We start from the raw sequence: 13,798 nt of genomic DNA on the forward strand, positions 1-13,798 counted from the left end.
GGAATTATTTACCAATGACATCATTTGGTTTTACACCTGGAATGGCAAAGTTATGTTTTCCCTCCGAATATTGACAAAAAAGGTGGGCAGCGTGCTTGTATTGGGTCTTTTCCCAGAGGAGATGGATGGATTTCTTTTGGGGGTGTGGGTTCAGGCCAGAGTCAACCTTGTTTGGCGAAGCTCCACTGGCATCTATGTATGAAAACAAACACGAGCATGCAGAAATGGACGAGACCGACCATCTTTGTGTTCCCAAGACATGCAATGCATGTGCACACACACAATTTGGCACAGTGCTGCCTCAACTCGTCACACTGAGCAGGTGCCAACAGCTGGGTACTTTCATTGTGGGTTGACACCTGCCCACAACCACACAATGTTTTCGTTCAGAAACTCCACTTACTCTGACAAATCTGTCAAAATGTGTGACCATATTGCAAAGTCACACACAACAGATTGTTAACATTTATTACAAATATGCATTAACCCGAGGTCATGTGATGCAGACAAACGGCCAAATGCAGAACTGCCATAAAGGAGAGAAAAATGGCGACAATTCTAAGGGTCCAGAACTGAAAATAGTATTTTCATTTTGCGGCACTGGAAGCAGTGGGGTTTTTTTCACCGCGCTGTACCACTGGCCAAATGGCAAATTGAACGGTTGAGCACTACTGAACACTGAAACACTCGGGTCCTGGTGGCCTTCCACATAGTTCCCTGAAAAAGTAATAAGAAGCCAGGATAAAAGTGACCTTAATGACAAAGTATCCTTTTTGCACAGTGGGACATCGATCTCACTCATTTGCATGGAAGGGAAATAACATGTTTTTTAAGATGGAACCCAGGGGCAACCAATACAATGAAAACAATAGGGGTTACAAAATTGAAACATGTAGAATACCAAACGACAGTGGGGCAGAACGGGACTCAGAGCAACCAAGGTTAACACAAAAAAACTTTGTCAGCCACATATGATCCAAACCGCTTTGGAGCACTACCGCTAATGCTCACCTGTTGCTGATAACGAGCTAACATACTATGGTCCACTGCATCGTAATGAATAAATGCAAACGTTGCCTCGATAAAGAAATAGACTCCAAATGACTAAAAACCCATTTTAAACTAAAGTTTTTAAAAAAAAATAAAAAGTACATTGCGGTAATTTTGAATAAACCATCAAAATCTGCCTCAGTCTTTCATAATGTCTTCCATGATAGACATCTGGATGGTTGAGCAGCGTTCAATTTGAAACTAATTTAGAATAGTTATCCATAATTCAGAGGGAAGTATCTAGCGATGGAAGAATGAAGCTTCATAAAGCACGTGAGCATTTTCAACTTCTCCACTTTTTTTTCTTATAAAGCTGCAGTGGAAATGTAATAAACTTCCCTTGCAAAAGCCTTAACTTTAAACCAAGAGCACCATCTACTGGACGAAGAAAAATCAGAAGCGCTTCATAAGGATTCTCTCATCACTAGATATCAAATCATTAAAACTGTGGTAAGCTATGACCTGTGCAATTCAATTGAGGAACATTGAATTATCTCTAAGGTATCTCAAGTTAAATAGCATAATTGAACATGGGGGTTTTTTCTTTGTCGATTCTCATTCATTCAGATCATGGTCAGCCAGAAAAAAAAAAAAGGAAAAAAAGTCAATTGGACTCTGTTAAATTGATATTTTTCTTGCTTCTCCAAAACCAACTTGGTCTTACGCAAAGATGCTACACGGCTAAATTTGAAGTGAACTTCTTTCCCATTCATGAGCAAGTTAATAGAGAATGCACACTTTCAAGTTGCAAAACACCTGTCAAATAAACTTAGAAACTCAGAAAAAAATATATATACCATAACGCAATACTGTGTTAAGCATGTTTAATTCAGCACACCAGACTACCAGTAACATTTTGTTGGGTTTTGGAAGAGTAAAGAAATTTGGAAGCTTTCTAAAAATGAATTATTCATTCAACAGTGTGAAGCAAGGCAATGTTTTGCATATACAGTAGTAGAATGTGAAGAGGTACCAATAAGTTCGTCTGCAAACAATAACGAGGTCACAAGTAGACTGACTCTGGAAACTATGAGAAGAGTTAACAGGCACCTACAAGACTGCTGGAACAAGTTGGGTAAAAAAGCTGAGCATGATAACGAGCTGAAGAAGATGCAGTCTCATCAGTTGGGAAATTTCTGGCGCACAGTGTTGGCAATATGCTTCGCGCTGATGTTGTAGTGGTCCAAGAGCTCCTGGGGCTTCCCACTGCGAGGAACGCTGGTGACTGCCAGGCGGGTCACTACAATGCCCTGCACGTGGCCCACCGCCGACAAGACCGCCTCTCCAAGACCACCTGTGCAAAATGACACGTCTTAAAGGATCCAAACAGTCACGCATACACTCCAAGACAAACCACACAACCCACCCTCCTTGTAGTGGTCCTCCACTGTGATGATGTGTCCCCCTGTGGCTTTTGCACTGGCCAAAATGGTGTCGGCATCCAAAGGCTTGACAGTGAATGGATCAATCACACGAATGTTTTTCCCTTAAAAAAAAAAAAAAAAAAAAAGACAATTCAAGTAATCCAGAGCTTTTTATAAAAAGGACAGTTCTGATGACCACTCTCTTTTGTGAGGCTAGATTGCAACCCCCATTTATACACAGAACCACTAGAGGGCGGTAAAGGCATACCTTCATTTTGCAGCATGTCAGCAGCAGCCAGAGCCTCGTGCAAAGTGACACCAGCTCCAATCACAGTCACAAGATCATTGTTAGACTGGCGCACAACCTGGTGGGGGTCAAGTTTCATTACATAAGGTTCTTTGTACAAACCTTAAAGCAGATAAGAGTGACTATTCACCTTGGCTACACCAAGCTCAAAAGGCTCTTGAGCAGAATAGATGATTGGCGTGTCTGGTCTGCTGGTTCGGATGAAACACATCCCCTGAGGAAATCAAGGAAATGTCAAAAGCAAGTTGGCAATGCACCGCTCAAGGGAAGAAAAAAAAAGCAACCTTTGTGTTCGCTGCCAACTCCACAGCTCTCTCTGTGGCCACTGCGTCACTGGGGTAAAACACCGTACAAGTAGGGATGGCACGGAACATGGCCAGGTCCTCGAGCGCCATCTGAGAAGGACCATCCTCACCTGGAATGATAAAAGGCCATTGTTGAGCACTCACTCTGTAAAACATAAAAAGAGGAAAGCGTGCAGATGTCATTCCAAAACCTCACCAATGGAGACGCCACAGTGGGACCCCACAAAGTTGACATTGGACTGAGAAATGGCTCCCATTCGGATCTGGTCATAGGCTCTGGAGAAGAAGGCAGCAAACGTGCTGACAAATACCACAGCGCGGTCTCGAGCAGCGCAGCCAATTGCCACTCCCACCTGTAGCAGCAGAGTCAATGAAAATACTCCTTAGGCTTGAGGACTACACGATCTGGCTAACTCAACCAGTGACTGAGTGAAATACTACCAAGAGTCACATTTCCAAGTGAGTAATTGAAAATAAGAAGGTATCGTTCAGTGGTCGCCTCAGAAAACTTGAATCTCATTTACCATGTTCTGCTCAGCAATGAAGCACTCGATAAAGCGGTCCGGGAAAGATTTCTGGAATGTTATGGAGAACGTGGAGTTCTTGGTGTCCCCATCGAGGGCGACCACTCTGCTGCTTGATCGGCCCAGCTTGGCCAGTGCATGACCGTACGCACGCCTCGTTGCCACCTGAAAGGGCAGAGAACAGAAGTTACCGCAAATTGTTTAACCACGTAATCGACACAGCAAGGCAACCTTCTACCCACAGTATTCTGCTCCCACTGTCGAGGCCAGCGTTTTACAAATTACAAGCATATCAACAACAAACCTTCAATGGGTAAATGTATACAAAAAAAATAAATAAAAGACCTTTTCACCGCTCTTGTAGGATGGAGGTTCGGACAGGGGGATCATTCTTTGGTCGGCAGGTGTGACGTCATCCTTGGGCAGTTCAGGACACAAGGTCTTGTTGGGGTTTTGGATTTGCCCCAGTATGTTATTCAAGAATCCATCCACCGTGTCCTTGGGGATGGGCTTTCCATGCCAGTTCAATTCATCCTCAATACCTTGCCAAAAATAAAAGCCACTGAGTAAACGTGGAGAAAAAAATGTTGAATAGGACGACGTGAAACACCCTCCTACCTTTGAGGCCTTTTCCCTTAAGCGTCCGGGCAACAATGCAAGTGGGCTGGCCGCGACTCTGCTGAGCGTTCGAGAAAGCTCGACACAGTGCTTCCACATCATGCCCATCCACAACGATTGTGTTCCAGCTACAGAAAAAAAATTGAAATATATCACCGTAAGCTGTATGTAAGCCTTCACAACACTGAATGGGTTCCATTATCTCAGGTGACAATATTTAAAACTGTTGCAGTGCCATCAGCATTCATGACAGCATACTATGAAAGATTTGGTTTAGTAGTTTTCATTTCGGTCCATGTGAAATAATGCATTTCAAATATATGAAAATGCTCTTAAAAAGTTATGAATGTAGTATTTGGCTGAAATCCAATTTAAAATGATTTACCTTCTCAAAATGGGATACTTTGGGGTGAAAACAATCCGATCAAGCACATTGTAGCAATGACAGCAATGCCACTTCAAAAAAGGTTTTCAGAGGGGGCAATTTGTTTATTTGCGATTTTTCATACCTGCTGAATTACTCAAGACTAAACCAATACATTGCCACTTTCTATTGTTCTACATTTGTTGTACTGTTGAGTAAAAATACGGTTTAGTTTTGTTTTTAAACATTGACTTCGTGTGACTAAACTCTTTATTACTCTTACTTTTTACTCTTTAATTTTCAGTATAGATGCTTTAAACCTGGCAATTAACAATTATAATAATCACCGACAGATATTTAACTCACCTTTTTTGCCATCAACAATGTATTTATACCCAATCTAAAGATCATGACACTCAAAAGAACCTTATGGTTGGTTGATTGATTTCATTTTAGTCATGAGTAGACTGAAGTGGTAACTCACCCAAAGGATTCGCAGCGCTTTTTATAGACATCCATTTGATGCTGGAGGGGTGCCGGATCACTCTGACCGAGCCGATTAACATCCATGATAGCCACCAGGTTGTCCAGCTTGTAGTAGGCGGCAAAGGCCATGGCTTCCCACACGGAACCCTCGGAACACTCTCCATCTCCCAGCAAACAGTACACACGGTAACTTCAGGAAATAAATAAATACAAACAATTAATTATTGGTACATCCAGTAAATGGCCTGGCCTACAGGAGCAATGGCCAATAGTGTTCAAAAAATTGTCACAGAAATCAAATTGAATTTATTTGGTTGTGAAAAATGTGTTCCTTTGAACATTATCCATTCTTTTACTGTAGTCATTTGATAAAATGAGCCAGTCAACGACAATAGCCAAGGTGCAGGAGATGCCGAGTAACACAAAGCTGATGATTAACTGATCAGGACAGCATTTAAAGACATATGCCACCAACATCCATGACTCACGATAAGTTTTAGACTAGAGCAGCCTACCACTGATCACATCTATTAAACAGAGCCGTTTCTTGAGAAAAGTTAGTGTCAAACTATTACTGAGGTCGACTCATTTTGTCGACCCCCTCCGACTGCCTGGCCCAACTTTGGACTTTGCCTTTCATGAACTCTTCCCACCTGGCTCACCACCACCTTTTCTACCGGGAGCGCTGTGAGTGACTTCAGTAACATTAGCCAGTGATGAGGCAGAGATTTTACTTCAACCTTTCCTGTAAGCCAATTTGAGTTATTGGATTCATTGTAGCAGCCCTACTTTCCAGGGTCAAATTTCATTTGAAAGGAAAAAAACAACAACTTTAGCCTGCCAAATTGATTCCCTGCAGGATTAGTGGCCACACACACACACACACACACACACACACACACAGTCCCAATATAAACGGTCAAATGCACGCATACTCACCTGGCCCGGTCAAACATCTTCCCAGTGTATGCCATCCCACAGGCAGCACTAAGGCCCTGACCCAGTGATCCAGTTGCCACGTCAACAAAAGGCAGTTTCTGGGAACACAAAAGAATACATATCAATGCACGTGACCTCAAAGAGAAAATGTACAGCTTGGAGCTCTCGTCTTACTGGTGTGGGGTGCCCCTCCAGGTTGCTGTCAATCTTGCGCAGGTTGAGGAGTTCAGACTCCTTCACAAAACCGGCCTCAGCCCAGGCGGCATACAGGATTGGTGCCGCATGCCCCTTGAAAAGTTGCAGGCGGGAACATTATGACCGTTCTAACATGCTACGTGTAAAACTGAGCTCAAACATGTACACTTCGAAACCTTGGAGAGCACAAAGCGGTCATTGCATGGGTTGGCGGGTTCGTCAGCTTTATAGCGCATGGTGTGGAAGAACAGCACAGACATGACCTCGGCTGCACTGCAGCAGGATGTGGGGTGGCTGAGGGGGAAGAGCAAGGTGATAATTTCAATATATTCAGTTAAAAATTAAATTAAATAAACTCTGCACAAAACATGCAAATGTTACAAATATGGATTTTTCTGGAACATCATTAAAAATCTTGTTACACTCTGAGCATGTTAGCATCCACACAACCTTTGATATTTTGTGAGAACATCCACAAAGTCACATCATTATTAAATTGTCAGATACCACTCAAGACTCCACCCCCAAAAATGAACTCATGCAAACTTGAACAGTTAGATGCTGAAATAGTGGTCAGAGTATTGTAAGATTTTTTTTGTTGAAATCTCTGCACTCAACAGCATCTCAGCTTCCTCATGTGGCTTGGGCTTTAAACGGCACCATTTCTACCAAACTTGCAACATGCCAAATTGTCAGTCATTATGGTTATGTTCCTCCTTTTCCACAGGATGCAAATTTACCCACTGTGCTTTTGCCAAGCGGTGTCCTGCCGGGAAAAATGGGTAATTAAAGGCATGAACTCAGAAACAAAGTAGATGTGATTTAAATCTTGCTTTAAATGTCAGCGCAAAAAGGCAATCTGTGTGAATGCTTCCTGGTATGCGACTTTGGATCCAAGAGCCAATTAGAAAAAGTTCCTCAATTACATGCCACTTTACACAAAAGATTCAGTCGAGGTCTTTCCATACAAATAAAAGTCTACACACTCCCCCGTTCAAATGACAGGTTTTTGTTACAAACAAATCGAGACCAAGAAAAATTAATTTGAAAAAAATTCCATCACCAACACGTTTTTTTTAATTAACAGTCAATGCAACTAAACTGAAATGCAGCTGCACAAGTGAGCACGCCCTGTTCTCACTCTGAAATAGCTGCTAAAACACAAGGATGAGTCTGCATTAAGCAAAAAAATAAGTGTCAGAAAACAACAGCATTAACTGTTGCTTGACAAGGAAATACAGTATTGTCTGCAAAACCTGTTTGAGGTGACTTCCGTGAAGGAAGTGTTTGCATTTAGCAGAACGGCTTGTCGCACTGCCAAAAGATACGCAAGGTAATGACACAACGGTTACCAAACCGGGCGAACTTACGCAATCCAACAAACATTTCAGCCTTCACAGCGACACAATTTTATATGACTGCAGACTACAAACTATTTAATCAGAGACGTCGGTAACTCGCGACACAAACTAAATATGAGCAAATCGGGGTTCGAACCATCATGTCATCACTCTCCGGTTCTGCTCGTTCTCTCTACATGCACCGGAAGTCCACCAAACTGTTTTCCGGTTTTTAGCCAGGACGTTGAGCAATGGACTCATTGATTATTTTATTGAGTCCCGAAACATCTGGCATGCATGTGTGGTCAGCACGTGACGCATCGGGTGACCGTTGTTAACAAAAACAGTTATTTAAAGAAACCATTTTCCCGCCTTAAAGAACTACTGCAGTCCATCATATTAGGGGCGTCGTTGTAATGGCGTAACACTATTTAAATCACTAACGCGACTCAGGATGACTTCGAAGTAAACACATGGCTAATGACCGTATTTTTTACGACAGTCAATTGGTGTGCAGCACGTGCGTGCTACAAGGCCCACAGAAAGCCTCGTGGCCGTCAGCACGACAGAATGGTCTGCAATGAGCTCGCACGTATCGTCAAAACAGTTAAAGAAGCCCGTTTGAGAAGTTTACCCAGAGTTGGAGGCGCATGTTGCTTTAATGGAGTGAATTCGCAGCTTGTTGGCGACGTCCTTGAGCGCCTGCATAGTTGCTTGGTCGGGCATGGCCATTGTTGCTAGGATTGCCTTCCTTTTGACTGTCGGAGTCGCTAAAACAAATGGTGCACTGGGCTGTTTTATCTGGCGTCTACTTCCCGGTTTCGGTGGCGAACCACACCGACGTCTATTTAGCAGAAGGAGGACCGAGTCTCTCGAAATGAGGGCGTTTAAATATACTCAAGCCCCGCCTACCAAAGTCGTCATTCAAAAAGCGGAAGTAACCTCTCTGATCCCTGAAGACAGGAAACATCCATTCATCCATCCTGATTCACTATATTAAAAGTCGAGTCTGTAATGTACTTAAATGTAAAAGTAGAAAATTGGGGCGAAAAAAGGTCACAAGGCTATTTTCGCAAACCAAAAGTCCATATATCCTTTTTAAAATTCAGGCAGTAAAAAACAATCAAAATTTGAGAAGAATGTTCAAATACAGAGAAATACAGAGAAACTAAATATTTGTCAGCACGTTTTTTGGACTACGTCCCACCACAGAAAAGTATTCTACACATAGACCTTAAGTGTCCAATCGCTATTGTTACCTGATAAAACTGTGAAACTGCTGTTGTGACAGCAACTGTTTGAAATAATTTTAATTTTAGATAGGGTTCACATTATCGTCGATCACCAACCTACAGAGCTACTTTTTGGGTGCTGATTAATGTGATGGACTATCAGTTGGACACACACATCACAGATTTACTCAAATTAACTTGAAATATTATCTTTTATTACTAAATCATGATATTCATCAAGGTGAAGACACTTATCATGTTCACAATTTCTCACAAATATGATCAACAATGATTTTACAGGGTAGGAAACTCAAATGATTCACTGGTGAGCGAATTTTAAAAGAGGCGGGCACGCTACTCATGTGGTCCTTGGAGGCTTGCTGCCTGCCGGCACCATGTTGGGGACCCCTTGCACAGACCGCATGTTCTTCTCTCAGAGAACCAGCAAGGTCGCATGCTGTAAGATGACAAGCTGAGCTGCACTCACTTCCTTTATTGAAAGACAAGTTAATTTTCACTCTCTAGCAACAACTCAATGATGAGGTATGAAAATGGAATAGCAGCACTCACATTTTCAATGGGAACCTGTAGCACTTAATATGTCTGCCTGTGTGTATTGCGACTCACCACCACACTACTGTAGTGATACTTAAGTATTTGCGATTCTTGGAATAGATGTAATTAAGTAAAAACAACAATAATATAGTGCATTAGACAACGATGTATCCAAGCTATGACCATTTTCAAGTTTCTACAGAGGCATCCATCCAAACCAGTCTTTTCCGGCAAGCGGAGCAACTATTGCAAATGTTTGACTTAGGCTGTTTCCTCTTTGAGTTCCTGAAATGACAAATGGCATACCATTAGAAGAAGCAATAAAGAAACAAACTTTCCCTGAAGTGATGTGGAAACCACTGTGCTTTTCTTTTTCTTTATTTTTTGTTCACCTTAATTGTCTTCCACACCTCAGCCCTCTCTTCCAGAGAAACAGGCTCTTTATCAAGGCGCTCCAGTTTTGGAATGAGAGTCAGGACATATGGCCGGTAATCTGTGGTCCCGTCCAGTGGATTCTCAGAGAGGACCACGACTCGCAGGGTTTTGGACACATGGCCAAGAGCCCGAAGACAGGTCTCGTCAAGGAAGTCGTTGCTTCTGTGGGGGAAAGGGAGAGATACAGGAATGTAATGTTGTTGCTTTTGATTTTTCTTAGTGTGGCATCACTGTACAGCCTACCGGATATTGAGGTACTGGAGACATTTCATGTTGGCGCTGAGTCCATCCAGATTGGTAAGTTTGTTATTACGGAGGTGGAGAGTGGTAAGACTCTCTAACTTCTCCATGCCCTCAAGACTTGTAATAAGATTTTGGGCCTCAAGTACGGAGAAAGAACACAATCACAAAAGGCAGAGACTTACAGTATGTATTTTAATGGAGCATTTTATAACTGACTTTTTTTTTTACCAGATATAATCGCTGCAGATTAGGAAGGTTAATGCCAATAGTTGTAGTCAAGTGGTTTCCTCTCAGCTCCAATGTAGCCAGTTTGGAAAAAAGGCAACTCTCAAGACCATTCAATCTCTGTATACGGTTCCCTGTAAGCAAAGTAAAGGACACACATGACTTGAAGACAAACGTATGCTCATGGTTTATGACACTTATTCAGATGCATTCATCAGCCCAACCTGAAAGATTGAGACTCTCCAAAGCTGGTCCAACAAGACCTTCCACCTCAGTGAGCCGGTTTGCTGCCATACTCAGCCATTGTAGGTAGGCCAGCTGAGAAAAGGTTTGTCCTTGGAAGCATGTAACATAATTCTTGTCAATCTAAGAAACAGTCCAGTTCGAACTTCAGTTAGAGTAGTGGTTCTCAAATTATTTACAAGACCACCTCAACAAATGCTTTCTCTCCAAGTACCACCATAATGACCAATATTAAAATACAGTAACATATTAGTACTAAAGAATATACTGTACCAGTGTTAAAATTCAAGCCACTGTAACATTACGCACAATTTGAATACTGTAATAACACTGCTCTTAAAGTGACTCTTTCGGGGACTAGTAGTTGTGCCCGTACCACACTAAGAATCACAGTGCGAGAGTGGATGACAAAGTGCCATTTTTTTTCTTGATTAAAAAAAAAAGACCTTGCCTTGAGCCAAAGAAGCTGAGTGAGGGATGACAGAGGTGAAAGGTCAGAAATGCGGTTGTTGGACACGTCCATGAACCGAAGGTGAACGTAATTGCTGATCGCAGCCATGTCACTTAATCTTCTATATTGAGTACAAGCAGAGAAGTGGAGGTTTAGGATTGAACAGCTTTGCTCGGTTGGCAATTTTGCCCTCTTACTTGTCCTTTAGGACGACTTTAATGAATGCGTGTCTCAATCCATTTCCTGTTCGGCACAGTAAAGACAGACCTGGAATTATAATGTCTTGATCCAAGGGGCGAACCTGTTAATAAAACAAAGGAAAGGGATGCATCGACACAGATTTCAGGGGGGAGGTTGAGCACACTGAACAATTCATTAACAATTATGGAATTATTCGCATGTGGCCCGTGTCAACACTTTGCCCTCTTGATGAAAGAAAAATAAAAAAAATAGTTTGAAAAATGTTTTCAAAAACCGATCAGAATCAAAATAATCTCTTCTGCAAGTATGTAAAACACACAAGAAATTTGTCCTCGGTAGTATACTAATATATAAATAAAAATATAATTTGTAATTTCTGTTCTTTGATAATTATGCATGCGAGGGTAGGGTTCACTCGAGTGGGGAGGGGGGCTGGGCGCTGTTTGTGAAAAGGGACGAGCGAAGACTGGCTCGGACAGACAGTCTGAGTGTTGAGCGCATCGGCGTGAGTTGTAGTGATGGGAATTCCGGCTCCTTTTAGAGAGCCGGCTCTTTTGGCTCGGCTCCCTAAAAAGAGCCGCCTCTTTCGGCTCCCAAATGGCTCCTCAGTTTTTTTGTTGCTTAAATTAATTTACTACCAAAAATAACGTAATATTATGCGTAAAATGAATTACTAATGCAAAAAATAGACATTATATCAAATATTTATTATTTATATGGCTTTATGTATATTCTTCTGAACATACTCAACATGGAGTGCTACAAAAATAAAAACAAAGTACAAAGACCCATATCAAAACAAGGTCAACAAAAAGTTCCAATCTCTGAATGTGTATATTTATAAGCTTTTAACTATTTACAGTAAAACAACATAAGTAAGCTTTGAATACCACACAACAAATTATAAGTTAAAATTTGTAAAACAAAAAGAAGAAAGCAGCACCCAGGTAAAAGTTTTAACTTGTCTTTCGCGAAGATTGGCATGAAGAAAAAACAAGTGCCTCATGCAACTAACTCTCTCGTCTCCTCGTTTGTCTTGTTTGCGTGCTTCTCAGTGTGCTGCTGTGTCTCTTCTCTAACCCCTCCCCCTTCTCTAAACTGCAGCGTATGTGTGTGTGTAAAACCCTCCCCTTCCTCTTCTACCACGGATCTTGACCAATCACGTGCGGCTTTAACCGAAGGGGGGAAAAAACAGGAGAAAAAAAAAAGTCGGCTCCTATTCGGACCGGCTCCCATCGTTCACTCCAAAGAGCCGGCTCTAAGAGCTGGCTCGTTCGCGAACGACACATCACTAGTGAGTTGTGGCCATCAACAGCTCTGGTTGGTATGTGTTTTGTTGCCGTTCTGTTGAATAAAAAGTGAGTAGATTGCAACAGCGACTATGTGCGTCCTTGATAACACTGAAGGCAATTCCAAAATATTGAATAAAAATCATGTGGATATGTGAATCGTGGCTGCTAAGAGAATATGAAGGGGTCAATTGTAGTTTTAAGGTCACCAATCATCTCTGGATGTCAGATGTCTTCGTTACATTTTTTTACTGGGTCTTCTACTGCCCTGTACTACACCTCGATTAGGCCAGCTAGATAGATCGATAGATAGATATCACGGTGGTGGATTGGCTAGCACTGATCGTCCACCTCACAGTGCAGGGGTCATGGGTTAAATTCCGGATCATAGTATGCAGGAAGAACAGTACTGTAGCGCAATAATAAAATTCAGTTTGTTTTTTTGTGAAAATGTACAAGCATTGGTTTCATGTTCAGCAGTTTTGTGACAGCCTTGATATTTTTTTTATGCGAGAAAGCCCTTTGGTGAATACAGTGTGTGTTTATTATTACTTTTTTTTTTTTTTTTTGCTTGTTTGTTTGCTTCGAACCCTTTGTTGTTTGGTTAAGATAGTGGGGCGAATGTGCTCCTCCTAACCCTACACACGTTTCCCAGTCCCTGAGCTGGACAAACTGTTGTCTGCAGTGGACCTAACATGCACGTTTTGGATTTATTTATTTTTTAATGGAGGCCGGAGTATCAAATGAAAGCTCGCAAAACCGGAGCTAACGCGTACTCCAACAGAACGAGCTCACACACACACAACCCAGAAACATATGGGGGTCTTCTCCAAACACACGCACACAACCCAGAAACATATGGGCGTCTTCTCCGAAACTATTCACACCATTGAATAAGTAGCAACTTAAAGCCCAAATAAAACAGTAACTTTCAGCCTACTTGTGATCAGATGGTGATTGTGGGTGGTTAAGTGTTACATTTTTCAAGCAGTTGGTCGAACCATAATCGTTACCTCGATTGCTTCTTCGTCCTCGTCTTGATTTTCTTCACCGTTTTCCACATCCGACGACACAGATTCCTCGTCCATTTGGGTCAGTCATTTGCAATTCTGTCACCACCCAAGTTAACTCTTGATGGACGACTGACCGTTAAAGTCTCGTTTTCAAGTTGGGGCTGGGATGTTGTTCGTTGCCATGGAGACAGACACCGCCACTCGCGTGGTGGAGAGCGTGGGCATCTTTTCTACTTCACAGTAAACAAGGTAGGGCTTCAACTTTAGTGTCTGTGATGTTGAATGACAATGTGAATTTTAACACAAAAACGTGTACTGTATTAAGTAGCTGCAGAGCGGGCTCGCGCTCTCTCATATTTACATCTACAAACATATACACACACATACATACAGATTTTTTTTAACCAGTAGTGTATGTA

General features: G+C 42.0%; 2 protein-coding genes across 2 annotated transcripts; both read right to left on the reverse strand.

Annotated features, from left to right (window-relative positions):
* Positions 1-1,859: 1,859 nt before the first annotated feature.
* On the reverse strand, positions 1,860-8,356 carry tktb (transketolase b). The gene is made up of 14 exons (XM_086115818.1): positions 8,127-8,356; positions 6,329-6,446; positions 6,132-6,245; positions 5,958-6,055; positions 5,017-5,208; positions 4,169-4,296; positions 3,896-4,092; positions 3,551-3,715; positions 3,218-3,379; positions 3,006-3,131; positions 2,852-2,935; positions 2,683-2,779; positions 2,417-2,536; positions 1,860-2,344 (listed from the first exon to the last, which is right to left on the reverse strand). The coding sequence occupies exons 1-14, from the start codon at positions 8,222-8,224 to the stop codon at positions 2,172-2,174; spliced, it is 1,872 nt and encodes a 623-aa protein (XP_085971944.1). The 5' UTR covers positions 8,225-8,356; the 3' UTR covers positions 1,860-2,171.
* Positions 8,357-8,917: 561 nt separating this feature from the next.
* On the reverse strand, positions 8,918-13,568 carry lrrc23 (leucine rich repeat containing 23). The gene is made up of 8 exons (XM_086115866.1): positions 13,380-13,568; positions 11,074-11,177; positions 10,877-10,997; positions 10,407-10,548; positions 10,186-10,316; positions 9,958-10,094; positions 9,672-9,876; positions 8,918-9,564 (listed from the first exon to the last, which is right to left on the reverse strand). The coding sequence occupies exons 1-8, from the start codon at positions 13,452-13,454 to the stop codon at positions 9,541-9,543; spliced, it is 939 nt and encodes a 312-aa protein (XP_085971992.1). The 5' UTR covers positions 13,455-13,568; the 3' UTR covers positions 8,918-9,540.
* Positions 13,569-13,798: the final 230 nt, after the last annotated feature.

This window comes from Hippocampus guttulatus, chromosome 1, assembly GCF_054856545.1.
Source record: "Hippocampus guttulatus isolate MCC_2025c chromosome 1, RoL_Hgut_1.0, whole genome shotgun sequence".
Classification (NCBI taxonomy): domain Eukaryota; kingdom Metazoa; phylum Chordata; class Actinopteri; order Syngnathiformes; family Syngnathidae; genus Hippocampus; species Hippocampus guttulatus.